The sequence below is a fragment of the Typopeltis vanoorti genome, chromosome 24 (assembly GCF_054136105.1).
Source record: "Typopeltis vanoorti isolate ZY-2024b chromosome 24, IOZ_Tvanoo_1.0, whole genome shotgun sequence".
Classification (NCBI taxonomy): Eukaryota; Metazoa; Arthropoda; class Arachnida; order Uropygi; family Thelyphonidae; genus Typopeltis; species Typopeltis vanoorti.
Window position 1 is genome coordinate 27,135,170 of NC_143572.1, and position 17,934 is coordinate 27,153,103.

The window sequence follows — 17,934 nt, forward strand, 5'->3', positions numbered from 1 at the left end:
CAGTAAGCACTAAACTTGCACTGCAGCATTGGAATGCAAGCTGAACTTGCATATCACTCAATGATGACAGGTGATGAAACAGAGAGGGGGAGGATTGGCTGTTACATTTCATAAGACAGTGACTGGAACAGAAGTTGATTAAAAACTCAACAGAACCTCATGACAGAAAATCAGACAGCATTAATCAGTTAATGATGACAATAAATGAATCTCACTAGAAAATCACCATTCATGGCTCTACCTATATCATCAAATTGGTCATAACATATGGTCAGGATATGGTGTGCTTAGAGATTCATTAAACAAACTAGAGATAAAAGGAATGCTGTGCAGTAGTGAAACTTTCCTTTCTGAGGAAAGGGTCAACATAAAAATTATAATCATGTTTCATAGTTTAGGATTTATTTGTGAGTTGCATAGCATTATTATTCATGATACAATTGGCTCATGGTTTTATTATGAATTTCATTTAAAAAGAATGAAATTATTAATTCATAATACATGAAAAAGATGTCTATACTGAACTCAACTGTGAAATAATGGCTGCTTAAAATTAACATGAAACGCTTATATCTAATGAATATGCACATACAAAATAACTGAGGTGCAATAAACATCACCTTCTATCTTGTATTAAAGGTGAAGCAGCAAATTAAAGTTTGCACTATGAAATGGGAAATTTTGCTCTATTGTGCACAATGGCAATTACCATTGGTACCTCGCTATATTCGAGAAACTTAATTTATTTTTGAAAAGTAAATGCAATTTAATTTGTGCAAAAGACAAAGTTTATCAAAGAAAAAAATATATTTCTTAACCAAACATGAGTAATGACAGTTTATAAAGTCAGAGTCAGTTGTAAATGCTTTGTCAGTGAACGAGTTTAAAGCAAAGTATGACAGGTATTGTATAAATCATGGTTAGTGCTCGGTGACATGTTCATGGGCCTTCCACAATGAGTCTATAGACTCCCATATAGGTGATAATAATAGATGAACATTGTGATGATTCATGTCAACTTTAACTTTGTGTCAACTTCATGTCAACTTTGTTTGGTGAAAATACTGTAATTTCATCACATTCATATACTTGCACTAATACCAAAAAAAGGGTGAGAAAAATGTGGGGGAGAGAAAAAATAAAGACGATCAATACAAATTGATTATCATCTTTTTTTTTTTCTTTTTTTTTTTTTTTTTGCATATTTCTTCTTGGTATTATGTGCAAATATGACTGTGGAGATATATATTTTCACTAATCAGCTGTTGTAAAATTGACAAATCAGTTAATCATCTTAATGATAATTTCTATAATCAAATTTCCATATAAATTAATATGTATAGAGTAAGTTGCCTAATGCACCTCTGATTCCTTTATATGCACATATTCGTTTGATGTTTAGGTTCTATATTAATTTTTAAATGCTAACATTTCACACTCAGAACAAAAGTACATTTGGGTATTTTTTTCCTTTTTTTCCATCAATAATTTCTTATTTCTGTGTGCATTATTTATTGTTATTAATAGAACAATGCTCATCAATGAGAGTTACATTAAAAATCACATACAAAAAAAGCAACAATGCTATTTGTACTTATCCAGAAATGACTGCAATATTATTCATTTTTTTTAACCAAAGTATAGAAAATATTTCTAACATTATCTGCTTACTTGTTATCATGTACACTGCTCAAAACAATTAAGGGATATTTTAGTTTGTCAGATAATTATAAATTTCTGCAAATAATTATAACTATTGGGTACTTTATACATGAATAAATATTTCTTACTTATGGACAGCCACTGTGAATGAATTGACATCCATTCACAGTCTAATTTCAAACCCAGCAGCTGCTTTACTCTCATTTATCAATGTCCTTTGGAACAGCCCTTCTTGTAATGTTTCCAAGGATTATGATTTATCTTTTAAAAAATAAAATTAAAAAATCTGCAGGTTCCTCTCCCTCCTTAAGCTTTTAATTGCAACTTTTTTCCACTGTTACTTTCCCTTTTGATGCTATTCTATGGAAGAAGTAGCCACTGACTGACATCCATTCACAGTCTAATTTCAAACCCAAACAACTGCTTTACTCTCATTTATCAATATCCTTTGGGAAAAACCCTCCTTGTAGTGTTTGGTTCCCAAGGATTATGATCTATCTCTTTTAAAAATAAATAAAATGAAAAAATCTCCAGGTTCCTGTCTTTCCTTAAGCTTTTAATTGCAACTTCTTTTTTCCACTGTTACATTTCCTATCAATGAAAGCAATGGTCACCTAAAGAGAGGGGGGGGGTGCGTGTGTGTGTGAAAGAGAGAGAAGATTACCACACAGAATATGGCAGTAGTAATGTGGGAAAACAACTTTAATTTCTAATGTTAATTCAACTTTTCCACTACCGCATCAGTTGGAGTGAATCAATCACGATAGACAGATTATTTGGGAATTGGCCAACATAACTGTATTGATTTGAACAGCACTGCCAGTATGATGGTAAAACACGATCAAATATCATGCTCGATAAATTAAATCAACGTCTAGTTAAACAATTCCCTCCCTTCTACCACATTTTTTCGAGAACAGCAACAAACAGTGAATAGTTGAACCACCTCAAACTCAACAGAAAAGGATGAAAGCACCATCAATGGAGAAAAAAATGGAACTAACAGAGGAATTACAGAAGGAACTACCAAATATAATGCACAGTGTGCTTAGCAATGTATTGCCCTGAACATGTCTTGCCATTTTATTTTTTTAAAAGTGATTCCCCATGAAATGATATTACAGCAATAGATTTCAGAGAGCTGAAAAATTCCTACTTTGAATGACTTCCCAAAATTTTAATATCAGCCATAAGCATCTGCATACTATAATGCTCAAAACAATTAGGGGATATTTTGGTTTTCTTGTAAATTATAAAGTGATAAAAATAATTTACAAATGTAATACATTTATTTTAAAATATTCTTAATATACAACAGTGTAGAACATGCAACTGTGTACAAAATCATGTTAAGACTTGTCGAAACATTTCTTAGCCGTATTAGCATGTGGGGGGTATGAAAGCGTGACTTGTTGCACTCACATACACAGTGCATAATTATCACTTAAATTGTAAACTTGTGTCACCTACCACCATTATTTTGTTAAAAATGATGGAGCAACATGATATCCCAGAATCCATGGCTTGGAGAGCCATTGATCGATTAGAAGCTGGACAAACGCAGAAAGTTGCCGCTCAAGCATGTCGTGTATCTCAAAGCGTAATTTTGAGACTTTGGAATTGCTTTCTGGAGATGGGAAATGTTTGAAATCTTCTTTATGCCATAGGTTTATATGCTCGAGGACCAATGGTTTGCATTCCACTTACTGCAAATCACAAAAGAGCCTGAAGAATTTGGGCACAGGAACACCGCAATTGGACAAATGAGGATTGGGCTCGTGTACTTTTTAGTGCTGAGTCCAGGTTCAGTCTGCAACCAGATAATCGAGGTATCTTGATATGGCGTGAAAGTGGGACAAGAAATAATCCATAGTTTGTTAGTGAAAGACCCCAACATCAAGGTGGGAATCTGATAGTACTTATTGGAATAAGTATAGAGGACATACTGATCTCTATTTTATCATAAACAGTTCCTTAACAGCCCAAAGGTATCGCAATGAGATCCGGTAAACAGTGAAGGAAAGACTGCCAGAAGGAAGACGTGTGACAAGTGTATCTAGAAACGAAAGCATGTTCTGCTTTTCAATCTTAATTGTGAACTGTATGCATTTGTGTTGTTTTGTCTGTTTAGGTAGCTGAGGAAAGTGTCTAATGTCGGCAGCCATGGGGTCAGATAACAAAAACATCGTCAATGTATCTAAGCCAGACTTCGAGTTTTAAAGGAGAGGAATCTAGAGCACATTGCTCAGAATATTTCATATAAAAGTTAGCAATTGGGGGGATAATGTCGATTCCATGGTTGTGCCTTATTTTTTGTAGGTAGAAAGCATTTTGCCAACCAAAATAACCAGAACATAATACATGCACAAAGAGCGCCTTTGATAACTGACTAATAAATCATCTTTTTCTAATGTAATGTCTTTAATTATGTTTATAAATTGTTGTGTATTTCTTTCCTTCACTGTTTACCGGAAACCAACACATACTGGCCAATATATACACATAAACTCCTACTACCGCCCAACACAAAAACTGTGCATCATTAATACTCTAAAAAACAGGGCTTTGAAGATTTGCTCCAAAGAATAAGCACTTAAAGATGAATTTAAAGTTATCAGCAATACTTTCCTAAAAACGGTTACATAAAAGCACTATCAACAAAATTCTCTAGAAGACCTTACTAAAAAACAAAGATAAACTAGACTACAATAAAACTATAATCATTCCATACATTAAAGGAACATCAGATAAAATTAACAGATTACTACAGAAATACAACCTTAAAGCCACCTTTAAACCTCCTGCAAAATTCAAAAGCTTATTCAACTCATCCAAAGATCCACTCCCTCCCCTGGCCCACCCTGAAGTATACCGTATTTATCGCACCTGTAATCTACCATATACAGGGGAAACAGGACGTACGATTCCTGTCAGACAAAAGGAACATAAACGACACATTAAATATAATAACTATGGTGAAGCTAGCCTTTCTGATCATGCCCTGAACACTTGATATAGAATTGGCTGGAAAAGCACCATTTGTTTACATCACACCAAAACATGGTATGAATGTAAATTCAAGAAAGCCTGTGAGATTCTTATCAACCATCCTAATCTTAACAATAATGATGGTCTAAAAATCCCAAGCATATGGAAGGCACATATTCTACCCATGGAACCTTTCTCCCTAAGAGTTAACTATAAACAGGACTGTACATAATCCAGAATCTTAAGTCTAATATAACAGTTGTCTTGTTAAATTAGGACATCATTGTTACTGTAAGAAAACTATATGAAAGAATATTTCTCTGATGTTATCTTAAATAGAATATAGCTTTGATGTAGTTTCTAATTAAATAATTAGTTTTTATTTTATTTGTATTTTTTTATATATACATTATATTTTCACTAGAGGTCATGCCAGTAGAATAACTGTTGATCAAATCGTTGTCTCTTTAGCATACTGTGGGAAATGTAACTCAGCCTGTCTTTGTATATTTGTGTCTACTCCAGATGACGACCTTCATATGAAGGTCGAAACGCCGGGAAATTAAAAGTTATTTATAACATGGTTGTAAAGTCCATAATTTCTAAAATGAATGCTGATCGCTGTGTAACACTAAAAGAGAGGAAAATGAAAGGAACAAAATTTACCACACATGAAGTCATATCTGCAGTTGAGGACTGGTTTGTGCAACAAAGGAATTTTTTCTCAGAGGATTGCAAATGATGCAGCAGCATTGTAACATGTGTATAACGCTTTATGGAAACAGGTTTGAAGGTCCATTTCTCCATTTACACATAGACAACCAGATAGATCTTACTTCTGATCAAAACAGGCTAGGAAACAACTGAAAGAAACTAAAAGAGTGATGAAATATGGAAATCAACTAAAAAACTCATGAGAAAACAGTGCTACTAACAATCAAGGAAACAGAGTGCAAACACTGCATAGAAGATGTATGCAATTCATCCAACAGAAAACTCTGGGAGATCTTCTGTTGACCAGAAACTTCCTAGTCTTTCAGATTCACTTCCACAAATATAGATGGATTAAGTTCCAAACCTGAATGATGTCCACTCTCATCTTTAATCTGTAGAGGGAACATGTTGATGTTCCCAATACTGATGATGAATATACATAATGAGGGATCATTAATTAGCTGGACTGCTCTCTTCTAGATAGAATTCAGCAATCTTAGATAGGATTTTGGTGCACCACCCCAAACATTAAAGCAATATTCCATTGCTGTTCTGATCTGGACGTTGTATCGAGTTAGCAGCTGTAAAGTAGTGGCTTTTATACCAAGTTTTTGGTGGCTGCAGAAGCTATAGTTGAAAATGTGGTTGTGCCAGAAAAGATCAGAGGTGCAGGTCAGACTACGAAGAAAAATCTGATTGTGTCTGAATATTTCAAGATTACTGAAAGTAAGGGGGAGGTATGCGAGCATGTTTCTTGTGATAGATCAACACAGGACTGAGTTTTAGTGGCATTGAAGTTTACAACGTTGTCCTTGCCCCACTGGGATACAGCTATGAGATCTGAGCTCAGGTCACTGATCATGGTAGTTCTTGACGATTCTAATACTTGAGCACAAGGTTTGTCAAATTATAAAGAGGAATGGAATGTACTGTCATCGGCAAAGCTAGATAGGATTGGAAGTCTGTGAGAGCAGGTCACTTACAAGTGGGAGAGTGGACAGAAGAGAGAGTGAGCAAAAGAACAGAACCCTGGAGTACTGCATTGGTGGGGAAATCTGAGGAGAGGAAACCATCCACCATGACACACAATGAGTGACAAGTGGGAAAGTTGGCGATCCAGTTGCAGAGTGTGGAAAGCAGACCACCATAGGATGGCAGTTTGTTATGTAGCCTTCTGTGCCCAATCCAATCAAATGGCTTCAAAGTGTCGAGGGCACTTTGAAGAAAAAACCATAGGAGTTTTTTCCATAGCTTGAATCCAGAAGTGGTGAAAGCAAGGTCAGCTGCAGATAGCAAGTGGTGGAATCCATGCTGCTGGTCACTGATTAGATGGTGTTCAAGAGTTGGTTGTTGATTACCTTTTCCATAATTTTACAGAGAACAGAAGTGAGAGCAATTGGATGATAGTTTGTTGATGGACTTTTATCATCTTTCTTTGGGATATGCTGGATATGGGTCTGTTTCCATGTTGTAGATACTACTTGAATAGGATAGATTGAAGAGGCGATACAGGATAAGTGTTAGTTCTGAGACACAATTTTTAATACAACAGGTGGGATACCATTGGGACCAGATGCCTTGTTTTGTGTTCAGGTTATTAAGGATTCTTTGGATTTCTTTTTGTTGGAAGACTATGGGACACATTCTTGGTGGAGTGGAGAGAACTTTGCCCAGGTCATCAATGCAGAAAAAATTGGAAGAGAAGAGTGATGCCAGTAAGTTGGCCTTGTCTTTAGGTGAGGTAACTACAGTACCATCCATATATCAGAATGGTGGAAACCTGGGTGGACAGAAGTTACACCCAATGGCCTTGGCAAGGGGGCTACTGGGACAAGAAGAAGCGACTGCCATTTTGGCAGGAGGCAAGTTTGCAGCATTTGGCCATTTCGAAGTCTGACTCGGACTTGGTGATGATTTTTTTACAACTGTTGCAAGCTGCAGTATAAGGAGAGTGGGCAGCTGGAGTTTTGGTCTTGAGTCATTTGTGGCAAGCACAGGTCTTATTTTCTTTTACAGCATTGGCATGCTTTTTTGAGAGTCAAGGCTTGGATGGTGGCTGAGAATTTGGAGTGAAATAAGGGGTGAAAGCCTTCATCCCCATAAGGATGATTTCTGTTATTTGATCTGAGCAGGTGTTTGGATCAGAAGAAATGAAGCAGTAGTCAGACCATGGGGAGGAGGAGGAAGAGGAGTAGAAGTCACAGAGATCCTCCCAGTTGTCACCCTTGTAGTGCCAAAGGACAGGAGACTGTGAACAGTGGATGAAGGTTGTTCTTTGACAAAAGAGACTTGTATGAGGTTGTGGTCTCAGTTACCAAGAGGAGAATTGACAACCACAGTATACCTGAAAAAGGAACTTGTCAGGAAGAGGTTATGTTGGCAAATTGGAGGTGGTTGTCAGATATTCTGGTAGGAAGATTGATGATCCGAGATAGGTATGCTGTTGGCAAACACCTCAGCATCCCTTCCTGCTGAGTGGTGAAACTGGAGAACGGGAGCCAATATGAGTTTTGGACACTGAATTCTCCAAAAAAAGATAACCTCACTATTGGGGTATTTCAAATGCAGAAAGTTGAGCTTTAGAAAGAGAGAGTTGAAAAGGTTAGAGTGGTTGATGGAGTATGGACAGAGATAGAATGCATATGAAAAGGGCAGGTTAATTTGGTAGAAAAATTTTGAGACAAATCAGATCAAACAGTGAGGATTCAAGGTTTTGCAGTCTCTGGCATAGTATGTCAGTTCTGATGAATGCACAAGTATGCCCTTGTTATGGAAAGAGCTGTGTAACGTGTGTAGTTTGGGAAGTTGAGGTTGCCAGTTGACACCTAACATATCACTAAAGTATTTCATATTAGTATGGAAACAACTCTTGGTTTCCAAAAATGTGTGCCTAGACTGTACATACCACGAGTGGGTTTCATACAAATCTCCATCTTTCTTTATTGCTTAAAACAAAGCCTGAAATAGCTGTAAGCAAACTCTCAATGCATTCAAAACTAATCTAAAAAGAGCTAAAAGTAAACCTGTATTTTGTCCAAATGGTAGTTATGACTTCTCATGTCGCCAAAGCCATTGGTTGTAATTTTTGTCAAACACAATCCTCAGCTCTGCTGCATCAAGATGATTCTAGCATGAATCATTGCCCGTTGGAAAAAAAATTTAAAAAAAGGCCAAGGTTCTGATGTGTCATTATCCAAAACCAATCTCTTGATTCCTTGCTATTACTTCAATTTTTTCTCATGGAATGCCAAAGAATGCCTTCTTTCCAGTAAAATACAGGATACTTGTATCTAAATTGGATACAACCAAAAGTCTGCCATCTGGTCTTGATGGCATTCTTCTGAACATTTGTACTAAGAGTTGATGCCTGTTCTGTGTTGTCTTTTTACGCTCTTATTCCACTTACCTATCATGCAGCTGGAAATTAAGCCATATTCAACCCACTAATAAGAAGACAAATCCTTCCCATCAAACTATAGTCCAATTCCTCTCACCTCAATTTTTCAAAAGTAACAAAGAAAACAATCAACATTCAAATTCTTGTTACCTTGAAGTCTCTCAAATTAATAAATTACTGCCAAAGCGGATTCTCCATGGTTGATCAACAGAATCTGCTTACTCGTGTTAGACATCTTTGGATAAATGCCATGGGAAAAGTTTGGCACCCAAGTGGTTGCTCTTTATATTCCAAGATATTTGATTGATTCTGACACAGTCCACTCCCATCATTATGTCTGTCTTCTGACTTTTGTAACTGGATTACTAGTTTTCTGAATGGATGTGCATCATGTGTGAATAGTGGACGAATCCTTATCTCTCGTCATTGCAACTAATGCTAACATTCCAAAAGGTTCTGCTGTTTTATCCCCTCTCTTTCTTCTGTATATCAACAACCTTATTCAACTTATTGCAAATCCAACAGCCTTAATTGCTCATAACAGTATACTGTCTTTTACTCAATGTGAACCCAGTGACTTCGAGAGAGGTGTCATCATGGGTTGTCACATTGGTGGCATGTCCATACATGCCATTGCTGCTCAACGGAAGCATTCAAAATCAACAATTGGTAATGTGATCCACAAATAGAGACGTTCTGGCATCACTAGTGCAGGAAAACACCCAGGGTGGCCACCGAAAATGACTGACAGGGAAAGGAGGGTGTTAAAACAGTTGACATACAAAAACCAGTTACAATCGGCACAGACCATCCTTGACGAGTTCCAGAGCACCATTAACACCACGGCAAGCATTAATACTGTATGAAAAGAACTCCATTTACTGGGTTTCCACAGAAGAGCAGCATGCACACAAGCTGAACATCACAACAACAAACAAGGTGACTCATCTTGCCTGGCGCAAAGCGAATGTGAACTGGAAATTCAGAGACTGGGAACTGTTTCTGATCTGATGGCAGCATGGTGAATGCTTGTTACCACAGTAAAGTTTGGTGGTGGTGGAGGAGTAATGGTGTAGGGTGCATTCATCTGGTTTGGAGTGGAACCACTGGTTGTTGTCCATAGTTCCATGAAGGCAGCTCAGTACCTTGATATTCTGGATAATCAGGTGCTGCCTGCACTGTGTAGTTTTAATGGAATGGATCCATGTTACAATCAAGACGACAATGCCCCATGCCACAAAGCTGCACCTGTTATGGAATGGTATGAAGAGATGGGAGATGTCTCTCACACATTAGTGGAAAGCCCCTCCCTCAAAGGGCACAGGAGGTAATCAAAGCCATAGGTTAGGTTAAAATGCCAATATTAGGGTTTGCTTGCTGGTATCAATTGTTAAATTGCTAAAAAGTGTCTGGACAATTACTGGTAGATAGTGTATTAATATCAAAATTAGATTATCTTGATAATCTAATCTTGATATTAATAATCTAATTGGAGACCTTGATATTTGGAGATCTTGATATTAATAATTTAATTGGAGACCTGAAGTTCCAAACATGGAACTTCAGATCTCCAATAAGTGGGATGGCAGTTTCACAGACCACACAAAGATATTTATTTATCACATGAAGACATTCAAAAATAGCTAACTGGTAACATTAAAGTGGTCAAGCATTTTCAAATGGCTATGTTAAATTGCACTAATCAACACAAAAAAACATACAAGTTAAAAAACACTTTCTTTTATCAAAGAGGGAATAATCAAAAGGAATACTCTTGAGTATTACCTTGAAATTTGGATTAATGTTCTATCAATTCACATTCTCTGAAAGCTTGCTTCATTGGAAAATATGAAAGCTGTAATTCTTGTACTAAGTAATTAAACTATTATCATTCAATGCTGTTACTTTATTCCAGTAATACTCACCCCATCCTAAACATTTATATTATTCATGCTCAATTTCTGATTCTGATTTTTATGTATTGTGATACTTTAAAAAACCTAAATTATTTCTTATTTCAGCTACTATAATGCATACAGTAGCTGAAGCAATTTCAAGAAAAAACATACCAATGAATTGAAATTAAATAAGCATTATATATAAGATTACAAACCAGCAACAAAATAATAATAATGTCTAATTACCTTATAAGATGCAGGAATATCCCTGAAGTCATGCCTGCTGTGAGGTCTTCTCAAAAGAGATGGCTGTGAATTGGAGAGGGGTCCACTGGAGCCATTACATCCAAAAAGGCGAACACTACCACTGTGATGCTGAGAGTCATCAAAATCAATAGAATGGTGACGAGATGGAAAATATGAAGGTTTTCTTTCTCCAGAAATAGCTAGATGAAATTGTGATATGAATAAATTCATATTTTCTGTTTAACTCATTGATTATATCATACTGATAAAAAAAAAATTAAAGCAAAGCACTGGATTAATGACAGCAAACCCTGAACAAAATCAATAAGGGATGATTTCTGCAAAACAAAATTCAAAATTTTAAACGGCAATGTTATGGGTGTTTAGTCAACAAATGCTGCCCTACTTGTTAAAACAGTTGAATATAGACTGATGCATGATCTGCATTGCAAGTACTCAAGATCATGCACTGCAGCAATGTTACTGATAATAAAATGATTACAAACAGTAAGGTGTATTATTATTTTATAGTAGATTCAAATAGAACCAAGCATGAGTAATGTGATATTATATTATAAATACTATTCAAAGTGGTATCCATAATGTTTGCACATAAATGTACAAAACAAATCATATTAAAAGTACTTATTACAATTTTGTCAGATGATAAACCATATACTATTGTTGAATTTAAACATGCTGATAGTGTGAACACATCATCATCATCATCAAATTCCTGCCATGTACCCTCAAGGGGTGTACAGGATATGACAGTACTACATGAAAAAATTACATCATTACTAACTTCCTATCTACAATTTTCCTCCAAATCAGTCTGTTACTTGTCAAGACTCCAACATTATCAGATCTTATATTTCTATTGTCTAAGGCACTTTGAACCGTATCAATCCACCTATATCTTGGTCTTCCTCTGGGTCGTTTTCCTGCCAACCTGGCAGAGAACACTTGTTTTGCTAATCTTTCCTCTCCCATTCTATTTAAGTGACCATACCATCTGAGATTAGCTCTGCTAACGCATTCCTGGATGCTGACAATGTCAAGTTCTTTCCTAATATCCTCATTTTTAATATGATATTGCCATTGATGCCATCTGTTCACCCCTCTAATCTTTCTCAGGACTCTCATATCTGCGGTCTCTAGTCTTTGGTCAAGTGTTTTACCTCTGACCCAGCTCTCAGATCCATAAGTTAAAATTGGTTTGAACACAGTCTTGTATACAGCTAATTTAGTGTTCCGACTAATTTCTTTCTTATTCCATATGAATTTATTCAATTGACTTCCCACGATACCAGCTTTGCTGATTCTGTTGTCAATTTCTATATTTAGTTTACCATCTTCAGTAAAAATTGTGCCTAAGTAGCTGAAATGTTTTACTTGTTCCACAGGTTCTCCATTCACAACACAGTTGACATTTTCAATGATTCTGCCTATTTTCATTGTCTTTGTCTTTTTATTGCTGACCTTCATACCATATCTATTACAACAGCTATTCAATTTAGTCAGAGAATCTTGCAGACTTGTAGTGGATTTATTTAGAAGTATAACATCATCCGCATAAAGCAAAGAGCTGACATTAACATCTCCAATTTTGATATCAGGTTTAATAGCACATTCCTTCATAATGTGATCCATATAGATAATGAATAACAGAGGGGATAATGTACATCCTTGTCTCACACCAGATTTAACATTAAACCATCTTCCTGTACTTCCTTCAATTCTAACTGCTGACTCACAACTCAAATAAAGACTAAGTATTGCTTGATATAATGCCCCATTGACACCACATAACTGCAGCGTATTGAATAGCTTCTCTCTTGGCACCTTGTCATATGCCTTTTCAAAATCGACAAAACTTAAATACAGATCTTTGTTATATTCCCATGCTTTCTCGACTATTTGTCGTAAAGTGAAGATCTGATCCTGACAGCCTCTATTTGGCCTGAATCCCGCTTGTTCTTCACCAAGCTTTTCTTCCACAATTCTTCTCAACCGTTTCTCAAGTATACTTGCATAGATCTTGCCAGGAACACTCAGTAGGGAAATACCTCTGTAATTCTCACATGCAGTTTTATTTCCCTTTTTATATATGGGTACTATGAGAGCTCTACTCCAATCATCGGGAATTCGTCCCTCTGTCCAGGCTTTCTGAACTATGCAGTGCAGCCACTGTAAGACTCTTATACCACCATACTTCAGCATTTCTGGTCGAATATCATCTACTCCTGCTGCCTTTCCACATTTCAAGCCTTTGATGGCTTTTTCTACTTCAAGTATGGATATGTATTCCTGACTGCATGCCTGGTCGGTGTTTTTTATCACTGTGCTGTCATCACTGCTTGTTTCATTTAGCAGTTTTTCAAAGTAATTACTCCATACTTCAAGAATATCTTTTTCTCTTGTTTTCATTTCACCTTTATCATCTCTAATTCCTTTTACAGCACTCTTTCCTCCATTCCTAAGCTTCTTCAACAACCTCCAGAATATTTTGCCACCTTCTTGATATTTATTTTCTATATTCTTGCCAAAGTCCTCCCATGACTTTTGTTTAGCTAGTTTTACACACTGTTTAGCTTTCTTACATTTGTCTCTGTATTCTGTAAGAGTAAAAGCTGACTTATTTGCCAGGAACTTTTGATATGCTTTCTTCTTTTCCTTCACTGCCTCTTTAACTTCCTGTGTCCACCAGGGAGTTCTGATTTTTTTATCTTTGCACACAACCTCACCACATGCCTCTCTGGCAGAATCAATCAATGTTTCCTTCAGAGTTTGCCACTGAATCTCCAAGGTTTGATTCCTGTTCTCAAACTCTTTCATTTTCTTTTCAATAATATTTCTGTATTTTAGTCTACAGTTCACATCTGAGAGCTGCTCAACTTTTATTTGCTTTAAAACTTTCTTACATGTTATTCTTTTCAATATGAAATTCAATTTTATCCTGCTCAAGACTAAATAGTGATCACTTCCAATTTCAAATCCTCTGTACACTCTGGTGTCCTGCACCAGGGAGAAAACATCACTATCAACAATAACATAGTCAATGAGACTTTTCTTATTCCTAGCCTCTTCTCTCCATGTGAATTTGTGCACATTTTTATGTTGGAACATGGTGTTAGTAATAACCAGTCCATGTCCTGAGCAGAAATCCAACAGATATTTGCCATTATTATTAGCTTTGCTCTTTTCTCCAAATTTTCCCAAAATATTTTTGTATGTCTCACAATCATTTCCTACTCTACTATTTAGATCCCCAACAAGGACCAACTTTTCCTTTTTCATTGTGTCAGTTGCTTTTTCTAAAGCCTCAAAAAATTCCTCCACTTCTACCTTAGTAGAACCTTCTGTGGGACCATAGGCACAAATAAGTCTCATTGTCCAGTTCCCCATTCTCATATTTGCCCACATCACTCTACTTGAGACTGACTGCCATTCAAGAAGATTAGCTTCGTATTTTGTGTTGAATACTATGGCTACTCCTTCTTTTCCTTGATTGTTATTGCCTGAATATAACATTTTGTATTTATTGCTCAGAAACTGCTTAATAAACTGCTTTCTGGTTGTCATGTATAAAATACACATGCTTGATTAATTTTAGATATAAAAGAGCCACATTCATAAACATTTATGGACAACCAACATATACCAGATGCTATTTGTGTGTCATCACACCACAATATATTGCAGAAGATTAGTGATCAGAACATTCACATAGAGTAATAATGTTATACAAAAAATAATGAACCATAATTATTATTCTTGATCTCTTCATGAAGTAGCCTATGGTGCATCAAAGAAGACAGCTAAACTCCTGCACTCTGAATGTTTACAAGTGACTTTTATCCAGTTCACAAGTTAGCTTACTTCTAACATTTTTCTAAAGACAAATTAGATCTATTTTTCCATGCTGGAATTTAAAGGGTACCTTTCTCACATGCCTAATCACATATTGAGCAAACAGCAGTTGTTTATTTAGAACATCAAGACTGCATTAGGTATATTGTCTGAAAGACAGGTTTTGCCTCAGCATGCTTTCTTTTCTAGCCAGTGAGTTTAATGGAACAAAAGAGTCCTCCCTCCATCTAATGACCATTCAAAAGGAATTATAAAGCACTGCTCTGCAATAATGACCCAAATTTAAGTAGAAATGACTGACTCAAACTTTTCCAATTTTAGGAAGTGATTTTTGATAAAACACTTCACATTAATTGCTATTTTTTGTAAACTATACATGATAATTGATTTTTTGTTTAATTTTTATTAGCTCTAAATGGTAATTTCAAACCAAGTCTGTAAACCCTACACAATATCACATCATGAGTTTTACTGTTATACATTTGACTTGGAATATTCTATTTTACTTTGCTTTGCCATGTCCAAAATCCATTTTAATTCATTTTTGACAAATGACATCAAATATAAAACTATTTGCTGAAAATATTTATCTGCTGAACCATAAAAAAATAAAAATAAAATAAATTTTAAAACGTGCAAAACGGAGTATAATATAGGAAAATAATCTATTCCTGCTAGGAAGCAACAGATCCAATTTCCAGTTTTTCATTTCATGGAGATAAAAAAAGTACAAATAAATAAATAATACTGGGCATACAATACAGCAAACAATGGAGAAGCTGGCGATCCAATCACAGAACACAGGAGGGAGGCCATAAGATGGCAGCTTGTTCAGAAGACCTCAGTGCCAGACACGATCAAATGCCTCTGAAATATCAAGAGTGATAACATGGGTTTCTAAAAATCTTTCCATGATCTGTGTCCAAAGGTGGGCAAGATTAGCTAGGAGGTCAGCTGTAGAACGAGAATGGCTGAATCCATATTGGTAATCACCAATAAACTGTTGAGTGTTCAGGTAATGAAGCAGCTGGTTGTTGATAACCTCCTCCATCAATTTTGAAAGCACTGAGGTGAGAGCAATGGGTCAATGGTTAGCTGGCTGACTTTTGTCTCCCTTTTTGGGTACAGACTGGATGTAGGCTTGCTTCCATGATGTTAGGTAGATGCCAGTAGAATATGTTAGTTTATATAGACAATACAGGACGGGTGTCAATTCTGGAACATGTCCAGATGGCTAAGAAATCGTTTTCAACATGCATTTATTTAATGAAATCAGTTTATTTGCATGAAAATGGACTTTTATAGGCACTTCTACTGTAAATCATTCACATTTTACAGAGTGAAGAGTCTGTAGTTTTTAAACTAATAGAATGATTTTTTTCTGCTTGCTTTAGAACGGTTGAAAATAATTCAACTAAACTGACTACTTTATTTAATGAGTGTGTCTATGGCGACTTTCATGTTTTCATTCTCCTTTAATGAACATCAACCTGATATACAGATGAGGGCAGTTTATATACGGAGCAAAAATGATTTTAATCTAAGTGTGTGTGTGTGTGTGTGAGAGAGAGAGGGGGGATTCCCTTTTGTATATCTATCGTTCCCCCCATCTAAAGCATTTCTATTTATACCAAATCAAAAACTTTAAACTACTCTTCTTTCATTACTAAGAATTCCTACTATCAATAAATTTAAGAATAATTTGACAAAACTAATGTCAGTCCTTTTATTTATTCCTGTCTTAAAAACTTACCATCTCTCTCTTTCTTAGAATCTGGATACTGCTGTTGTTGTTGTTGCTGCTGCTGCTGCTGCTGTTGTTGTTGCTGTTGTTGTTGTTGTTGTTGCTGCTGCTGCTGCTGCTGTTGTTGTTGTTGTTGTTGTTGTTGCTGCTGCTGCTGCTGCTGTTGAGTTTGCTGCTGTTCCTGCTGCTGCTGACCACTCAAAAGACTATTCTCTTTATCACGGCGATTAAATCCAAACCGATGTTCATCTCTACGACTAGTATGACCACCACGCTCGCTATCTGCACCAGAAGGCCTCTGAATAGATTAAAATATACAAAAATCAATCTTTGACCCAATATTCTTTGGCGAGTATTAATGAAGCACACATATAACAGAAAATAAAATATACAAAATTCAATCTTTGACCCAATATTCTTTGGCGAGTATTAATGAAGCACACATATAACTGAAAATAAAAAATTATCACCATCTTTTCTTGGTGCATATACAGTGCCCCAAAAGGTATAAATAAAGAGTGTATGAACAGTGAAACTACTTAAGTGTTATAGCTAGGTAACTAGAAATACTATTAGGGCTTTTGATTCAAGATCTGTATAATGATGAAAATTTTCAGCATGCATTATATAAAGAGAAATTTTTAAAAAAATTCTTTTTTTTTTATATATAAATTTCTTGGACCTATCTAGAGTATGAAGAACAAATTCCAACTGGCAGGTACTCAAATAACTCAAAACTCTGCATATGGCTACTTTGCAACTCTTTTATTTTTTTAAAATGTTAACCTGGCATTCATTTTGAAAGAATGTTTTTAGATAATATTTAAAAACTAAACATTAAGAAAAGATTTCTGGTAGGGTAGAAAGATTAAAGTATGAGGGCAAATTGTCAACAACATACTAGTAAATGTGCCCTAAACTTGTTTATGCCTATAGCATCAATGAAGGAACATGAGAAGTAAAGAGGCAGTACATGATTTGTATTAATCTTTATAAACAATACATTATACCGATAAAAGGAAATAAAAGAAACTGGTTCTTAATGAAGAATCAAACTGCAGGGTAGGAAATGAATTCCAGATATAAGACAGGAATGGTGAGTGGTTTTTGCTATGAGGGAAGAAAGAAATTTATGGAAAACAAATGGGACACCGAACTGGTTATAGATGAGTCCTTATTCATGCCATATTCCAGCATTACAACGTGTAAACTTCACTGGAGTGAAAAGTATCAGAAAATCTTAATGATTGCATTTATTCTTAGAAATATTCACAGAATGATTCAAGGCATAAGAATGTATGGGGAATAACCACCAATTCCACAGAGAGAGAGAGACCCATCAGTATCAAAAAAATAAAAGAGATAAGCATTGACAGATGACTGACAGTGATAAAGATACTCAGGAGTAATAT

At 35.8% G+C, this 17,934-nt stretch overlaps 1 protein-coding gene across 2 annotated transcripts in view; it reads right to left on the reverse strand.

Moving 5' to 3' along the window:
- Nucleotides 1–17,934, reverse strand: part of LOC150093045 (uncharacterized) — a 236,600-nt gene that overhangs the window by 119,846 nt on the left and 98,820 nt on the right. For both annotated transcript variants that reach the window (XM_090413689.1, XM_090413688.1), the window contains 2 exons: nt 16,532–16,820; nt 10,906–11,105 (listed from right to left, as the gene is read on the reverse strand). In XM_090413689.1, coding sequence (XP_090269815.1) covers nt 10,906–11,105; nt 16,532–16,820 — 489 coding nt within the window. The remainder of the gene's footprint in view (nt 1–10,905; nt 11,106–16,531; nt 16,821–17,934) is intronic.